The following is an 18,391-nucleotide window of genomic DNA, read 5'->3' as shown; positions in this document are numbered from 1 at the left end:
AACGCCAACATCGTGTTTTGTTGCTGATGACAACTTGATTGGTAGTCCCAGGCAGGCACCTGGCATTTGAGTGTCTCTAGACACAGTGGAAACATCCTGTTATCCCTAACAGAGGGCTCTCTGGATCGTGCTAGTGCATTGCTATGGGGTGTTCACTGTTTAGGCAAGCACAGCTCTCAGGGCCTGTCACCAGCTGTCAGTGTTTCAGTGGATTGCCTGCCTTGAAGGCAAAGTGAACAACTTCTGGTGGTGGTGTTTCATACTGAAAGTGAATTGACAGAGGAGCAATTGCACAAAGGAAGTGTGTATTAAATAGCAATTTGTGTTGGTCATGGCTGCACTTATAAAAAGTTTCTGCTTACCTTTCCACACACACATGCTTGAAGTGGTGGGAGATGAATGGTTAAAGCAGTGGAGTTGCTGTCATCCTGGAGGAAATAGGCCTGGTTAGTAGGCTCTGGTGCATGCCTTGGAGAAATATGTAGAAAAATGTCTGGGGATGTTTAATTAAAACATCAGTGCAGACTACTACTAGTTTTGTGTGCTATTAATCTCAGTAAATCTGTCAGGAGTTCCAAGAGAAGTATGTTGTCCTTATTAAACATTAAAATGAAGAGACATATTTATCTAGAGCATGTTAATTTGAGTTTCAGAGATTGTGTGGAAGCTTCAGAATTCGTAAATTAGAAAAGTTTATTTTTTTAATGGTCTTTGGTAGAGAAAATGAAGTAGGGAATCCAAGATATCTTTTTGTGTTATTAATGGTGCCATTTGCTGCAGAGAACTACTGCTACCTCACACAAGAAGTAAAATGCTTTGAGTACTGTTTTAGTATAAATTCTTAGAGTAGTTTCAGATCATGGAGAGTTAGTCATGTATGATTTTAGATGTGTATAAAGAAATACACACAACAAAATACAACATTACCAGAGATTTTTTCATTAATCCTCTCCCCAGGGGGTAGCGGGTAATGAAGAAATGACTGAAAGGTCATAAAATAGTTGGGGATTTCTTATCAGTCCCTGTCTCATTTTTAAAATCCTAGGACAGCATCCGTGCTCTCAGGACAATGGTGGCTGCTCCCACATTTGCATTGTGAAGGGGGACGGCTCCACGCGCTGCTCTTGCCCCGTGCACCTGGTGCTGCTGCAGGATGAGCTGTCCTGTGGAGGTGAGTCCTTCCCCACTTCTGTGTCCCTGAGCTCTTGGCTTCAGCCTTGGGGAGTGTCTCCATCTTCAGGGATGGCTTCTGAGCCAAGGAATGTGACAGTGCACCAGGTGCTGTTACACACCTGTACAGACTCACCTCTTTCCCTCCAGTGCACCAGGTGCTGTTACACACCTGTACAGACTCACCTCTTTCCCTCCACCCTCCAGCTAAATTTGCAAGTATTGAGAAGAAGCAAAGGAAGAGGGAAAAAATCCCTAACTGCTGAATAAGGATTTCTGTTCACTCTTTCTACTTAAGACTCAACTTAAGTTGAATTATTTCAACTTGATTCTTTAATTGTATGATTTTCATTACTTTTTGCTGTCACTCCCCATGTTCTGCCTTTTCAGGCAGTGGTGGATTCTCACATTCTGGCACACTGCACAGTCTGTGCTGTTCTGATCTTCTCTGTTGTCCTCCCCAAGCTCACCCTGTGCGTGTCTTTCTGAACTGCAGCCCCAGAAGGGCGAGTTGCCTCCTGCCATGGCCACTGTAGCCCACGCCCTGGTGTCTCTGGGGTGGGGCTGGAATGGGGGCCAGGACGGGCACTTTGGTGCCACTGGGCTGAATGGGGTTATTGTGCAATCATCTCGCCATCGAGGCGACGTGTGGTCTCACAATGGAACAAGAGCTAACATAATCCAGATATTTTCTCAGAGCAAGTTTAATACCAGGCCAAAAAGCCGTGGGAGGAAAGGGAGATTAAAAAAAGGGAAAAGATCCACACTTCCTTACTGCCTGAGATTAACAGTTAATGTAGTAAATGTTAAATAACAGCTAACAGATGTGTTGAGGTAGTGGAACTTGACTAGATGGAGCAGTTTTTTGTTTTAAAATAATTTTGACTGAATAGAGCTGTGAAGGGCACATAACTAGACACTGAGTCACACAGTGCATCCATCTGCAGCAAATTACATCCTTTTAACATCTTCTATACAATGACTGTCAAGCATGAAAAAGAGGGTAAGCCATTGGCTGTGTACACAGTGGTGCTGCAGCAAAGGGGGAGTTGAAGAGTGCAATGACTTTGACATGAAATCTTCCAATGAGAAAGGTGTGAGAGTCTGAAATGGGAAGGGAAGAATTGTGTTTTGAGTGTGCATGTTTCTCTGTTCCTCTTGTTCTTCGTCTGTCAAGCCTCTGCTGCTGTGAGCCTGCATCAGTCACACTGGCCTCGAGGTCTGCAAAAGTGGCTGTGAACACAGTGGCTGTGGAAGTGACCTTGACTTTGATATAGGAAAGCAGCTGAGCTCTCGTCCTTACCTGTCCTTCTCTTTGTTCACCTGGATTCTTAACTTCTGTTTGTTTGCTTGATTTCCCAAGAACCACCAACATGCTCCCCTCAGCAGTTCACCTGTTTCACAGGTGAGATTGACTGCATCCCGGTGGCCTGGCGCTGCGATGGCTTCACCGAGTGTGAGGACCACAGTGACGAGAAGAACTGCCCAGTGTGCTCTGAGAGCCAGTTCCAGTGTGAGAGTGGGCAGTGCATAGACAGTGCCCTGCGCTGCAATGGGGAAGCCAATTGCCAGGACAACTCAGATGAGAAGAACTGCGAAGGTACGGGGGGTGCTGCCAAGTGGGATGGGAATGTGCCTGTCACAGGGACAGGGATGAGTAGCAGTGTTACTGCTGAGTAGGATTTGAAAAGATCCAAAGTTCTGCTAGTTTTTAAACTGGTCTGTTAAATAGAAGTTATTTCATAACTCCATACTTTTGTTTCTCTACCTGTGAAGTGGAAATTAAGAGTGATCTCCAGCAGAGTGGCTTAAATGCTGTTTGTGAAAAGTCCTATCAAAAATGGCACGATTTCAAGCTCTAAAAACCTAGTATCTGGGAGTGAAATACAAAGTGGAGTAAATCCTTGTCACAGCTTTTTGTGTGCCTCGTACCGAGTAAAGGTTTTGGGGTTGTTTATTTTACAATACCTGAACAAAATGAGCTTTTCTGAGCAAGCAGGAGTGAGAGACAGAGGAGATTTCTGGAGACCTCTTCTTCCTGTAGAGCACAGCAAAAGAGAGTATTTAAGCTGTCTTTACAGAGGGAAGTGCTGTTGCCAGCACAATGAGAATTAAGTTCATTTTGGAAAGGACAGGTTTTGCTGGAGAATCTGAACTGCCCCACCACTACAGAACATGAAATCTGAGCAAACTGATCCTTTCCCTATTGCAAATGTAGTGAAGAGTTGTAGGGACAGCTTGTAAGCTTGAAAGGATGCTTCTTCTTTATATCCTTTCAGTGCATTTTCCTTCTTTGGGGAGACTGTTGAAATGACTTTAAATCAAGGCTAAATTTCTTTCCAAAAGATGTGCTACAACTCAAACAAAACCATAGAGCTGAAATTCCTGTGTGCTGAAAGGTGATTATTAGCCAGCTGAGATGCTGACATCTGAAAATCTGTTGTGCAAGTTAACTTCCAGTTGTCATTCAGCAACTGGAGATGGCAGACTAGGGGCTGTTTATCACCTTCAAAGGGGTCCTTTTGCTGAGAGTATTCAAGTTCATTACAAATCAGAAAAGCCTTTACTTTAACTTCTTAATTCAGCTGAAGACAAAAAAGGATTTCTGGATTTATGAGAAACAGGAGGCAGGAATATGTGGAAACAGCAGCAGCCAACATCTTGCCTGCAGCACCTTTTATTTTTTCAGTGTACTGGCAAAGCTTCGGTTTTATTTTTTGACCTTCATTTCAGTTTAAAAACATAATATCAAGTCAATATATTGTCTCATGATTGAGGATTTCTCTGGTTTACAGGAAGAGCACAAGGACATTAAGAAGGACATTTATCTTTCTTAAACAATTTTATTATCATGGTTTGGCAGATTTATTTTTCATAACTTAATTCTTCTCTCTTATATTACAGTAAATGCTTGAATTTGGAGATCCTTATAGTAATATTGCAATAACCATGTCCTGAGATAAGTGCCTGTCTTCTCAATGGCCTCTGAGGGATTTTAGATGGAGGTCACTTTATCTTGTAGTGCTCTTACTGTGGGCAGGCAGTAAAGCCCAGGTACCAGTGTGCACCATCCTCAACAGAACACTGAGTCACTTGCTCTGCATGGCTCACATGAGGGATTTGTGTGCCACTGGCCACTTCCAGAAATGAAGCTTGCAGCACTCCAAGCTCTCCCAAGATACTCCTGATTGTATGCTTTGGTGTCTTTATTTCTTAATGATTTTCAAGAGCAGTTTCTGGTGCTGACTGTTGGTGTGGGGCTCTTTGCAGTGCTGTGTTTAACGGATCAGTTCCGCTGTGCCAGTGGGCAGTGCATCGGGAAAAGCAAGAAGTGTGACCACAACCTGGACTGCAGTGACAGCTCTGATGAGCAAGGATGCTGTAAGTGTACTGCCTCAGACTGGAGACTTGCTTGCAGCATGCAAAATTTGCTTCTCACCTTTCCTATGAGTTTGATTTTATTCTGCCAAGCAGACTGAATTAGTGGTTCCCAGAATTAATGCTTCATAACTGCTGTCATGCAATTAATGCACAATGTGGTGGAATAGGAATAACAAAAATAATTAGTATTCTGAACAAGTAGTTTCTGAGGCAGAGAATGCCTGCCGTTTTTCTTCTTATTTTTTAAATTTTAAAAGAAATCAAAGGTTTGTTTTACTATAATATTTATATGCTGAGTTGATGCAATGTTAAAAAATATCTATTGGCATGAGGCATTCATCTATAACTTCTCTGCTTCATGGTTTTCTCATCCTGAGAATTAATAGCAGGTGCTTTTAGAATCAGAGGAGCACTCTGTTTATAGAGTAAATCTTCTAAAATTTCTTTTTTTTTATCTTGAAAGGATGTAATTCTGAGCTTGATTTCTGATTTGTAACATGTGATATCCCTACCTGGAAATCTCCAGGGCTCTACAAGAAAGCCACTGTCTTTAAAATTCCAACTCGAAAGTTCACTTTCACTGTTGGTGCTTTTAAAGAAATTGTAAATAGGGACATCTTGTCTTGTTTTAGAGATCCATGTATCACAGCTGGCACACAGATAATTTGAAAATGCAAAGCCAGAGTTGTACCCTTGATCTTAAGAAGGAGTATTAAGAGATGTTCTGTCATGCTACCAAGTCACTAGTGACATTATCACAGGCTTGTCTACTTCCCTTTATTAGAGTTTGTATGTTCTCCAGCTTTTTAACAGAGGATGGAAAATTGGCCCACCCAGAATAAGATGGCAGTTGTCACCATCCCTCTTTCACTATGATCAGAAGTCTGTTTACTTATCTCTGTAGACTGTGACAAGCTGGTTCAAGTGTGGGTTTGGTGTTCAGGGAGAAGAAAATGTGTAGAGAAAAAAACTTTCAGTAATGCTTAAGATGTAAAACACTGACTAGAACAGAAAATACTTTAAAGTCTGCCTTTCTTGACAAATTCATGAGCACAGGCAGGGGGTTGTCAGTTACTCCCAGAATTGTCATTGCTTAGAACTGGTCTTGTAGGGAAAGCCACTCATTTTGACTGTTGAATAATTGTTTTGGGTGCAGATTCCTCATAAGGTGGCACTTCTCAGGCTGATGCTCAGCTGTATCTGTAACCAGAAGGGTGGGTGAGATGTGGAATACTTTAGATAGCTTAATAACCAGCAGCAGTGCCCAAATTCATCACTGCTGAACAGTGAAGGTGGTGCACCATGAGTGATTGTTACACTGCTGAGAAAAGGGAGTGCCAGTCTGTTACTGTGATAGCCGAGGGTGACGTGAAAAGCAGTTGTTGCCATCTTCAGTGACAAGAAAAGCACGAGAGCAGTCCCCTGCACAGTGTCATCTGGAGACATGGCTGCAGGTCTTGTTCATCAAGTTCAAAGGAAAGCTCTGTCAGCCTGAAGCAAGAGTACACCCATCACTCCCCCTGCACATGCATGTGCTTACTGCTCATTTCCTGTCATTTGTGATCCAAAAAACCTCATGGCATGTTTGGAGGTCATCTTGGAGGCTGCAGGTAGCCCTTATAGACACTCAGAACAGACCTGTCCTAGGGCCTGTTTGTTCCTCCCATATATTAATTTGAAAGTTTTTGTCTACCTACAGAAGAGGAAAGTGGAAAGATGCAAGAAAAACTAATGTTGGTCTAAACTACCACGGTCTGATTTTCCTTTTCCCTTTCAGACACAACGGAGGAACCTGCCCCACAGCCCAACAACACCATAGGCTCCATCATTGGTGTGATCCTTACAGTGTTTGTGGTGGGAGCAATGTACTTCATCTGCCAGAGGGTGCTGTGCCCACGCATGAAGGGCGATGGGGAAACCATGACCAACGACTACGTGGTGCAGGGGCCACCCTCGGTGCCTCTGGGCTACGTGCCTCACCCAAGCTCCCTGTCAGGCTCTCTGCCTGGTGAGTAAAGGGGTGATCCTTGTCCCTGGCACCCCACAGCTGTACTTGAGGATGCTCTGTGCAGGAAATGTCTGCTCCAGATGCAGTTCTTGGAAGCTGTGGGAAGCCAGGACTGCCAAGGCTTGTTGCCATCCTTCTTCACAATAATGAACTGCTATTTTACCCAAGCATTTAGGTAGTTTGCAGAACCTATGCTTAAATAAATGCACACACTGTGCATTTTCTTCTTTTGTACTAAATAGCCCTTTTTGGCCTATTGTAGCACCAGCAAAGATTCACAACAGTACAGGGTAAAGTTACACAGAGTTATATTCATGGGATTTAAACATTATGTAATCATTCTTGGTAGGTCTGCAGTCTAGGTTTGTATGCTGGTGAGACTTCTTGCCAAGTCTGTAATGATCAGCCATAACTTTGGTCTCAGCTTATTTCATTTAACGATGAATTTTCCAATACCAGTCCAAACACATGATGCTACTGCTGTTTAAAAAGTAAAACTTAACCACAACATTTCACTTCATCTACATGCATTGCTTCTGCATATATTGATGAAATATGTCCTGTAACTTATGGCTTTGAGATCCAGCAGGCTGCTCTCAGAGCATAACTTGGTTTTAATACCAAGATAATTAATTCTGGGCTTGCAAGGACAACATACTGCTGTTGTCCTCCAGATTATTTTTTAAGCTTCCTTTTGTCTGTGAGTTGAGGAGAATTGAATACTGACATACATCTCTGTTCCTCAGGTATGTCTCGAGGTAAATCTGTCATCAGCTCCCTCAGCATCATGGGAGGGAGCAGTGGCCCACCCTATGACAGGGCCCATGTTACAGGAGCCTCCTCCAGCAGTTCCTCAAGTACCAAAGGCACTTACTTTCCTCCAGTAAGTCATTCTGTTGTTCATAAACCTTTAACAACTTTCAGGGAAGTGACACTGTCTTTCTAAAGGTTAATCAATTGACAGATTCATGTTTTGATTTAGAATTCTAGTCTAATAAACTTGTTTGGATATGGAGTAAGTGACTTTGAAAGGGAAGAGGATTGTCTTTTTTCCAAAATGGTCTAGAAATTTTCACTTAATTAAAAAAAATTGTGAGAGAGCTCAGTGCCAGGAAGAAATATATTAGATTGAATGTCAGGAGAGATGAAAAAATCCCTGTAGATGTTGAGCAGCTCTGGCAGAGAGATCTCCTTTCATTATGCTCTGCCATGTTCCTCTGAAGGTAAAATTAAGGTTGATTCTGTATAGACCTTTCAAGGAATTAAAATGAAGCTTTGTGTCATGTGTCTCACAAGCGACAGGTAAATAAGTAAAGAAGTGTTTTGCAGCTCTGTAACATCCCTCCATCACATAACAGTTGGTGCCAGCCCTAGAGGGCTCCCTGTCTCTTCACTTCTAGCATCTCTGGTGCTTGGTTTGGGAATTTTTATGGAGCTCACCAAGCTTCTGTTGAGTGTTAAAGAGTCCCATGCTTGGTCAGTGAAGGCTGGAATCTCCAATTGTTGGTTTTCAGTTCTGAGAATCAACTGATCAGGCTTTAAATCAGCTTTAAATTAATCCAGACACATGGAGTAAGAACATGCCTGCATAGGGGAGGAATGCTTGCCTTGGCCAGCACTCTGCAAGTGTTGTAAGCAGAGCAATACTTGGGGACTGCAGCTGGCAGGGGCAGAGATCTGCCAGTCTGCCTGGGGCAGTGGTGGCCCTAGTGACAATCCAGAATGAACAGCCTGCTGCAGCTTTACTTCTCAGCACTGGCTGTGTCAAAATGGCCAAAGGAGTCAATATTTTTGAGAAGAGCTTAGTAGTAACTAACAGGAAAGGCAACAAATGGCATTTCCAGGGTCTGCTTAAGAGCTGGGGAATAAACAGGAAAAAATCCTCTTTGCTGGGAGTGCTAGATATGCAGTTCTTTACTTAAGGTTCCTATTAGACTGTACTAAAAGCTATAAACTGGTGTTTTCTCGAGTTCCCTTTGTATCTTTCTTTTTTTAAAGTGCCTTTTTTCCTTTCTTACTCCTTAGATTTTGAACCCACCACCATCACCAGCCACTGAACGTTCACACTACACCATGGAATTTGGTTATTCTTCAAACAGCCCATCCACTCATAGATCCTACAGGTAATTACTACTACAATAGCTTCTGTCAGGATCAAAGCAGTTAGTGTAGAAAATGCAGAATAAAGGCAGCCTCTGCTCTGTAAGAATTGCAATCAAAGGCCCTAATTCTGCAAGCACTAAACTGGTGCTTAAATTGTACTATGGCACTGCTGCCTGTGTGGAAGTGCAGCACTGTTTGAGGTAAATCATACACTAAGGGGGTAGTAATACATCCCTGGGGTAAATTCCTCATCACAAAACTAGCTACATGCCAAAAGAAATGCAGTGCCATGAGTATTTTGAGCCAAAAAAACTTACCCTGCAGTGAACTCTGCCTTTTTTAGGCTTCTGCTATAAATAATTTGTTATGTAATTATCAGAAATTATAAGCAAATACTCTGTTGAGAAAAAGTTGGCAATATAAAGGCTAATAAGTTATAAGTAACATTAATGTTGTTGTCTAGATAAAGCATAGAATTTCTAGTTTGACACATGAAGGGTTAATATCTGGAAAAGATTGCTGACCTTTTGCTTTATTTTCTCTTGACTATTATTTATGAGCACGCATTTTATCTCTGTTTGAATGTATTTTTCTTACTTTCCCTGTGAGAATGCTGGAGTTAGTTATGATTTTATAACAAGTTACCAAAAATAGAGCAACAGACCACTGCTACCCAAGGGTGTAAAGGTTTCCCTCCCAAATCATCAGTGGATGTGGTCAGTGTGAAGAGTGTGCTGTGTTTGTCTGAAAGATGTGCCTCCCTAACACAGAGCCTTTGGGGGCTCTGGGTAATGAGGTCTCTGGGGCTGAGCAGACATCTCTTCTCCATTAGCAGAAAATGTGGCCTCTGTTGTGCAGAAGGTCAGACCAGATGTTTATAATGATCCCTCGCAGCCATATGAAAAATCTTTCAAAATTACAAGTAATTTTCTAATGAAAGAAACCAAATTCAGGCACCAGCATGGGTCATCTGCTGGTTAGCTGATGTGACTTTCAGTATTATAAATTATATTAGGGATGTAGCAGAGAATTTGATATTTTCCAAATGCTCCCTCACCCAAAAATAAACACTGCTCTTGCTGCTTCTGATCTTCTTTCCTAATTTTCTGACTTGACTATAGAGGAGCTGCATCCCCTGACTGTGATGCTGGGAGTTGTAGTTACCATACATTTCCCCTTCTAATTTGTTTCCTTGAAACTGTCTTGGGCTCATTTTAAAAGATGTTTTGTGGTAGCAGCCTTTGAGAATTTCATCCCAGTTACTTCTTTCTCTAAGGAATGCTTCTCCTGAGTGCTATGAATGTGCCAGGTAATTTTCAGTCCTTCTGTCTGGCTTTGGAAGTTAGTATCCAGAAACTGTGTAATGGAAACAGAATTATCTCCATAATTGCAACACAGCTATTATATTTTTCTACCTGAGTCCTTAGGGAGCCTGCTGTGTGAGAGACTGTTCCCAGGCACAAGCTCTCACAGGTGCTGCTCCTTGCATCTCTGAGCAGTGCCAGGGTCACTGGGAACAGCTGGAGACTGGGAAGCACTTAGCAAACCTGGGCTCTGCAGTGATCTTGGCATCACAGAATGCTGTGGCTGGGAGGGAATGACCAGCCCATCCAGTTCCACCCTCTGCTATGAGCAGGGACATCTTCCACTAGACAGGGTTACTCCACTAGACCAGGTTACTCCATGTCCTGTCCAGGCTGGCCTGGCACACCTCCAGGGATGAGAAGCCCACAGCATTATGGATTAAATGAACCCAAACATGATAACAGAATACTTACACCCACTGTCCAATCCCAGCAGTCTGGAGCACAAAATTCATTTTCTACCAGTAAAGCCCAACACTGTAGCACTTCTGCAGGTGTGAAAAACACCAGTCACTTGTTTTTAAAATTTTAAAAGTTTAATAGTAATAAAATGGTTATAAAAATAGTAATACAACTAGAGTAATAATAATTTGGACAAATTGAATTAGGACAATATGAGACAATAGAGACAAAGAGTTATGGACACCCAGGTACCTTTTTCTGGGCAGCATGAGCCCGAAAAAGGACACACGGTAACAAAGGATTAACCCTTAAAAACAATAGCCTGTTGCATATTCATACACCTCATACATGATGCATAAATTCCATTCAAACACAGGATTCTGTCTGGTCATCGTCAATTTCTTCCTCTGAATCCTAACAGCGCCTTCGAGGCGGGAAGAAGTTCGTTTCTTCTGATAATCGAGCAATAAATTCTTTTTCTCTGAAAGATTTAGGTGTCCTGTGGCTGCTATCTCACTGCGAGTCCTTACTTTATAAAAAATATCCTACATAACATAGTTTTTATTTTAACATTTTTTAACCTAAAATTAGATTTTACACACTACTTCAGGGAATTAATACAGCATTACTTTCTAACATATTGAAGTGAAGGGGAGACGACCATCCTGGTGATGCATCAAACTCTGATTTATTGATCAATCAGCCACTTTATATAACAGTGTTAATTAACTTCATGCATATTGCAAAATCCAAGCTCACGATAGGTTAACAGAGAAAACTCTAACCCCTCCCTTTGTTTTACAATACCTATGATTTTTTTATTGAAAACAGGACAGCGTTCTCACTGTGATATGAAAAGTTCCCAAAACCTCCATCTGCTCCCAGAGTAGCTATCTTTTCCCAAAGAGCCCAAGGACAGAGTGTTTTGCCTGCTATGGGAAGACTGTCCGAGAATCTTATTGTTTATAAAGTGGTGCTTGAGAGAGCCTAATTGTTTATAGAATCAAGCCTGGGAATTGCTTTACAACTACCTTTTTTACTTTTCCCTCAGCTGTATACCTTCATGGCTCTCCACACTAACACAACACATATAACATTCATTTTAATATTTGTGAAAAGCCAATCATAAAATACATGCATTTTTCACACAGGGAAGTTTAGACAGAGATGCCGTGCATTACTGCAGAGGTCACCCTGTATTTATCACTTTGTTTCCACCTTGAGAAAGCGACATTGACCTTTTTCCCCCGCTCCGTGTCCCCTCACAGCTACCGGCCCTACAGCTACCGGCACTTCGCGCCGCCCACCACGCCCTGCAGCACGGACGTGTGCGACAGCGACTACGGCCCGAGCCGCCGCCCGCCCGGCGCCGCCTCAGCCGCCGCCAAGGGCTACACCAGCGACCTCAACTACGACTCGGAGCCGGTGCCGCCGCCGCCCACGCCCCGCAGCCAGTACCTGTCCGCCGAGGAGAACTGCGAGAGCTGCCCGCCGTCGCCGTACACGGAGCGCAGCTACTCGCACCACCTGTACCCGCCGCCGCCGTCGCCGTGCACCGACTCGTCCTGAGGCGCGGCCCCCCCGCCCCGAGCCCGCCGCGCTGTAAATACGAAAGGTTCCGCCGGGGACGGGGGGAGGGAGCCGAGCGTGTACAGGTAATGCGGGGAGGAGGAGGAGCACTGAAGATATTTGTACAGAAGAATTTAAAAAAAAAAAAAAAAACAAACAAAAAAGAAAAAAAAAAGGATATTTATATATTTTCTTAAACAGCAGCTGCTGCTTGTGCCATAAGAAGAAATGAAATTTTTGTATAAAAAGAACCCAGACGTTTGTACAAAAAGTTTTTATTTTTGCAAATGGAACACAAAATCATGCCTTAATCCAGTGAAGTGACTGAGCACATAAGGAAATGGAAGGACTGGGATGTGTTTCTTGTCCGGTGAGGTGATACGTGGGTTTTGTCAATACCAAAAATGTTTAAAGTAATTAATAATAAAGAAGTCCGTCTCAGAGCAGCATACCATAGATACTTGGAAGTAGCCAAATAACCTCTATGTTAACTGCAGAGGGCCAGCAACTAAAGTTAAACTTGAAAATGCAGTCAGGACAGATATTAACCTTACACAAAGGGCTTTGTTTTCTACAGGAATACAGCAGTCGTAGCAGTGAATCCAGAAAATCAATTGCACACTTTTTTAAATCAATGCACCTCTGTTTTTCCTTAATGCGTTTAACAAATGAGAGCGTTTAAAGCTTTCTCCCCTCTTCTGGAATTTCAGTTATTTTTGTTGGCTGTATCTTAAAATTTGGTTTTTAATCCCAGTTAGGTTTCCTTGTCTTTTCTTCATCCTTTCTTCCTGCCCGTGTCACTTAAATTCATGATATTTCTATTTAAAGTACTGCTAGAACTGGGCTGCTGTAAATGCCGGGTTTTCTCCTAATTAGCCTTGTCATGCAGTGATTATCACGCTAATCATGCTATACATTACCCTCCTCATTTTGCCAGCATGGTAGGACTCTGTTTTGTACCAGGTCAGTACAATTCTCACATCATTGACAAGGGTAATATGCATATACCTGAATGATTTTTAGTCCCTTAAAAAAGAAAATCTTATTTTGACCTAGTGCCCACAAAATGTCAAATATTTTTATACCACATATAATATAGACAGCATATTTATAATCTATAAATTTAACCATGGATTGTTAGTTTTACTGTAAATGAATAATATATCCTTGCAGTACTTTCAGTGTATATTGATATCACAGTATACAAATCATATATATAAATATATATATATTATTTTTTCCTAGTAAGGAAGCATTTAACTTTCAGTGGAACAACTGTCCATAAGAAAAATAGATGTTTTGATCATTGGAGGGGGTTCCCCTGCTGTATTAACTGCTCATGTTTTCTTTGTGTTAGGTAAAGCCAGTTTTTCTCAGTATGATTTTGACATACCTCCTCTTTTGCGTGGTGTGAGTTTAATACTTAAGTATTAACCGCTGTGAATGTCAAATTTTAAGATATTCTTAACCAAACCATTTTATATTCACATCTCTATTTTTGTATATTGTCATATTTAGCCCCTTCTCCCATCAGCCTCACCATGGTGGTTTTGACAGGGAGATTATTAATCAAGTGAAAACATTATTTGTGTGGTTTAAGGGGCAGCCTAGGATATTGTTAACTCCTCTTGGACTCCAGTGCAGTGCTTTGAATTTGTTTTGTTGCAGCAGAGCACACAGTATACCTGGTCTTAGATGGCATTGTGCATTTGCACCTTCTTCTGACATCACATCCACAGAATGAGGGTGCTCAGTGCCTTCACAGACTGGCCCTCTGAGTCTTCTCTCTCAAAACAAAGGTCCTGGCAGCTCCTGCCTCCTCACCTTTGGCTATGGAATGGGGATAGCAGCTTTCCAGAGGCGCCTTTGGGGTTTCATTGTTCTCTGTTGCTTCCTTCCCAGCCAGTTTCACCTAAAAGAGAAGTTATCTGAAAATATGGCATGGGCTTGCAATTGATGCTGTTGACAAAATTAGTGACAAGTTATTCTTGCTAGCTGCCACTCATCTGGAGCACTGGATCCTCATTTGGTTTCAGCTCCAAGGAAAACTCTCTCATGGGGATTCCATCTGTAATAAAGGGTTTTTCCTCTAGTCCAGAATACCTTTTAAAAGCCTGATGATCTCCAGGCTCTTGCTGTTGGTCTCTGAAGATGGTGTACTGAGGGGTTTTTTGCCCAGCTCACTCTAGGTTTCTAGGAATTGTGGTAGCTGTTCTTCTGGCTCTTCCTTGCTGGTGGAGAAGCCTCCTTGTGCTGTCCAGCAGGATGGATGTTGAGGAGGATGTTGTGAACCATAAGGGAGCTGAAAACCATTTATATGAAGGGGGGAGGGTGGGTGTGTCAGGGTGGGGGTGAGGCTGGCACACCTGTGAGAATTAGAATTTCTCTGTTGTTTACATTTTTCATGTGCAGCATTCCGTGTGGGGTTCACATGTGGAAACTTGCACTAATGAACTCAGAAGAATATTGTATTGTTGTATCTCAGTCCAAGTGCTTGTACTGCAATGGCAATGGTCTCTTCCTGCAAAATGCTTTTTTTTCAGCGTGCCAATTTCTTTTTGAAAAAGTCCAGGATGGTTGAGCTTAAGGAGTGGTATCCTCTTTCTGCCTCACTGAGGCATCCCCTTGGAGGGAGCTTCCTGCAGGTAAATCTGTGTTAATTATCAGCAAGGATTTGTTTAAAAGAAGGACATTCTCTGCATATGGATCATGCTGCCTCCTGTGCTGGTTCACATCCACATATCCCAACTGAAGTCAGTGGTGTTGCCATAGAATTCCATGTAGGATTTGATCAGGTTTTTCTGATACAGATGTTTCAATTGGTGCATCAAATATTTTGGGTGCCTCTGGGAGGTTCATGAGAGGGGAAGTGGACAAGCTGGGGTTTTCCAGTGAAAATGCCCAATATAGAGAACAGGCTGGTCCTCTTCTGAGCAGGAAGCTGTGATATGATTTTGTAAATACGTGTATTTTCTCAGTAAATCTGGAGTAAATTTTTGAAAGAGGTGCTGATCTGTGAAGCTCCTCTTGGGCAGATCTCCAAATTACAAAAGCATTGATGCCCACACCTGACACTTTATCAATGGATAAATGCTGAGACTGAACATTTTCTCTTTGTTCCCCTTTGGCACTGAGCCAGTTGTGATTCATATCCTCTCCTTCCCTCAGTGAGGATCATCTTTTCTCCTTCTCCAGTTGACTGAGGTATTGGGACCACAGATAACACAGACATGCCCATCCAGGACATTGCTGAAGTAGGTTTGTAGTATTAGATCTCACTGATGAAATTGTTCCTTGTCCTTCCAGTTAAGCATAAAGCTCCTTATCCTACAGCATCAGGTTCAGTAGGGCATTAACACAGGGACCTTTTGTACTTTTTCCTCTCTGTAGATCCTGGGCAGTTCTGAGCTGGCTGGTGATGGGAACAGCTGGCATGCCCAGTCTGTTATAGCTGAAAAACAAAACAAGACTGCATAATTACAGCATAATCAACAAATTACAGCATCATTTGTTGAAAACCAACTTTGCATGTTTAAATGGCAGCATTAATGAGAGCTAAGTCTACCTTTTAAAGTTATACCTGGCATGTCATGGTGCATGCAGTTCATGGCTACTGCTTTTGGATACCAAGGTATTTGTTAGGAAATAACTTGGATGAGATAAATGGAACACGCACGTGGCATCTGCATTTGAAATAAAGAATGCTTTCCATGAGTATAAATTAATGCAACCTGTGCACATACATTAAATTAAATATTTACAGTAATGCAAAATACATAATTTGATATCAAAGGATTCACTTTGCTGTGAGTTGCAACTTTTTGCACTGGAAATTCCGGATTTCTGCCACAGCATTTCCCTCCCCATGTGCAGGTACCCAAATCTTTGTACCAGGCACTTAGCCAAAGCTGATCATTTTTCTCTTGTGCATAGATTCAGCATCCCTGATTCCCAGGGTGCTGTCCTGCTGTGTCTTACCTGCCCTGGGCTCCTTTTGGCCAAGTTTACAGCAGAACACCTGAATCCTTAATGCTCTGTCAGGCCAGGCAGGAGAGGAAGCACATTTCTTACACTGCTCCCCTACTTTTGGAGTCCATTTTGCAGATGAGTAAAGCTCCTCTGTGTTTTGTAGGGACATGAAAAGCAGTCTGCTGCAGCCCTAGATTAATTATTATGAAAATTGCTCCCAAACTGCTTGGCATGGCAGGTGCTGCAGTCAGCTGCAAGTGAGGGTGCACATGGAAAATCCCTGTCATTCCTATTTGTTACACCAATGGGCCTTGATGGTGCTGTGGTCTCCAGCTCTGCATTGCTTCTCTATTCTCTAGAGATTACTTCAGAGTAAGTCCTAAACACACTTTAAGTTTTAAAGTAGTTAAACCTGTGCTAAGGTGAAGAAAAGGCCACTGTCTTGAATATTATTTCCATTCCTAATTGCTTGGCAAATGTCAGATTGATTAATTAATTAATTAATTAGGACCATTCTTGGGGGAACTGTTTGAGCTACAGAACTCCCTGGTCACACGTGCTGTTGGATCAGATGACTTCTTCAAAATACCTCTTAAGAAGAACTCAATCACTTTGTTTTCCTGACCTTTTTGCCTTGAGCATGTTTGTCACACAGTACTGTTAGTGACAGAATCTGCTTCTGAACCTGCACTGTGCAGATTACTTATTAGTTCTGCAGCAGAAAAATTACTGGCTCGTTGAGTGCAAAAATAATTTAAGCATTGCTATTCAGAAATTGCTTTCTTAGCAATGAGATTTTTTTAAATTGCATTTTGGTGTTGGTATGGCTTGAAAATTAACCTTTAACTTAACAGCAGGTGACAGATAAACATTGCCAATAAATGAGGAATGAACTAATAGGTTGTAAAGGGTTACAAAACAGTAGATTTATTTTTTAAAAGAAGTCAACATACAGTAGTGATCCAAAATTTCCTTTCTTTTCCATCTTTAAAAAGGGAAGGGATTTGTAGCATTTATAGGGACTGGTGATTCACACCAGAACTGGGCAGGGCAGGGTGAGTAAAACGTTGGTGTTTTATTCAGGATTGTCCTAGTAAAGGTGGTTTTTACAAACTGTTGGAGACCCTGTGTTCCCCTCTAAATGAACCAGGGGCAGTTCTGAAGCCCTGATTAAAATGGCTGCAGCCTTAAGCCATGCAGGGAGAGTCAGTGGAAAAGGGAAGTGGATTTTTGCAAAGAGGATACCACCAGGCTTAAGCTGAACTAGCCTTGTTTGCAAGTGAAGGATCTGGTGCTGCTTTCAGATTTTAACTCTTTGTTTTGTTTTTGGTTTGTTTTGTTTGTTCTTTTTTTTTTTTTTTTTTTTTTTTGTAAGCTTTAATCACTGTTTGTCATTGTCTTAAAGCCAGCTGGTGTCTCTTGTTCATCAACTTCAGTACGATGGTGCTTTGCAAGGATGTATTTATATTATAATGGCCAACATTTGGTCAGCCCTATTCACTCATTCACTAACTTTTTTTTTTTTTTTTTGTAAAATAAAGTGCTTTACTTGTACGGTGTATATAAACCTTGTACAAAAATCCTTTCCAATTATTACTATAAACTGAGTTGTAACAAATGAAATGTTGATTTTTATAATAAAACTAAGAGTGAAAAAGGAGAAGTATGTTTCATTTTATTTCAGCATCTGGAGGACAGGTAATTAAATGTACAATGTGTATCTTGGCTCTCCATAAAAGTCACAATGAGCTGAGTTTTCTAATGCTGTAGAAGGCTCTGCACACACATGGATTTGCAGTGTAAGTGATGATATTTTAAAGCTTAAAGTCTCAATTATTGATCCCTGAGTTTGGTTTACAGGATAATACCTACCTGATTATTTTACCAAATGAATCTTTATCAGGTGCCAGGTGACCATTTTGGACACTGCTGATTCTTGAAATCTCTGTTGGAATGTTCAGCAAGAGAGAAGCATTTAACTTCAAAATGTAAAATAAATTCCCCCAACCCCTCATCCTGTTGCTGTAACAAGTAATTGGAGAAGAACCAATTCTGGAGTGGAATTCCCCACTCCACTTGCATCCGCTGGTCTTGGAAAAAAACACATGGTTTTGTGTTGGTTTGTATCTGACTGTACTGAGATTCTTTTGCAGCTCCTGTTTTTCTGCACGGAGGCCTGGACAAGTCACCCACTTCCCACATCAGTAAGTCAGGGTGTGCATTTATCAATCTCACAGAGCAGTGTACAAACACCTCCTGTTCACCCTCAGCCAGGGTGCTGTGCCTGCTTTGTTTCAGTGTGTTACATTGATTTCACCTTGGAGAACAAGCCTTTAGTTTGGAGCTGCAGGGTGCTGTGTTTTTCTCTAAAAATGCCACTTGGGAATTGCTGCTGGGCTGCAAAGGGCTCAACAGCCCTTCCTTT

At 41.9% G+C, this 18,391-nt stretch overlaps 1 protein-coding gene across 3 annotated transcripts in view; it reads left to right on the top strand.

Moving 5' to 3' along the window:
• LRP6 (LDL receptor related protein 6) overlaps positions 1–12,114 on the top strand; it is a 110,989-nt gene extending 98,875 nt beyond the window's left edge. For 2 of the 3 annotated variants that reach the window (XM_054282103.1, XM_054282101.1), the window contains 7 exons: positions 1,046–1,171; positions 2,534–2,770; positions 4,441–4,551; positions 6,329–6,559; positions 7,306–7,442; positions 8,585–8,682; positions 11,697–12,114. In XM_054282103.1, the coding sequence (XP_054138078.1) occupies positions 1,046–1,171; positions 2,534–2,770; positions 4,441–4,551; positions 6,329–6,559; positions 7,306–7,442; positions 8,585–8,682; positions 11,697–11,997 (1,241 nt within the window). In that variant the 3' untranslated portion in view covers positions 11,998–12,114. The remainder of the gene's footprint in view (positions 1–1,045; positions 1,172–2,533; positions 2,771–4,440; positions 4,552–6,328; positions 6,560–7,305; positions 7,443–8,584; positions 8,683–11,696) is intronic. The other variant, XM_054282102.1, reaches the window with a different exon arrangement.
• Positions 12,115–18,391: the final 6,277 nt, after the last annotated feature.

Source organism: Melozone crissalis, unplaced genomic scaffold (assembly GCF_028551555.1).
Source record: "Melozone crissalis strain CALT ecotype California unplaced genomic scaffold, PUWL_Pcris_2 ptg000033l_1, whole genome shotgun sequence".
NCBI classification, from domain to species: domain Eukaryota; kingdom Metazoa; phylum Chordata; class Aves; order Passeriformes; family Passerellidae; genus Melozone; species Melozone crissalis.
The sequence above is the reverse complement of the archived record's forward strand: the minus strand, read 5'-3'. Positions and strand labels throughout refer to the sequence as shown.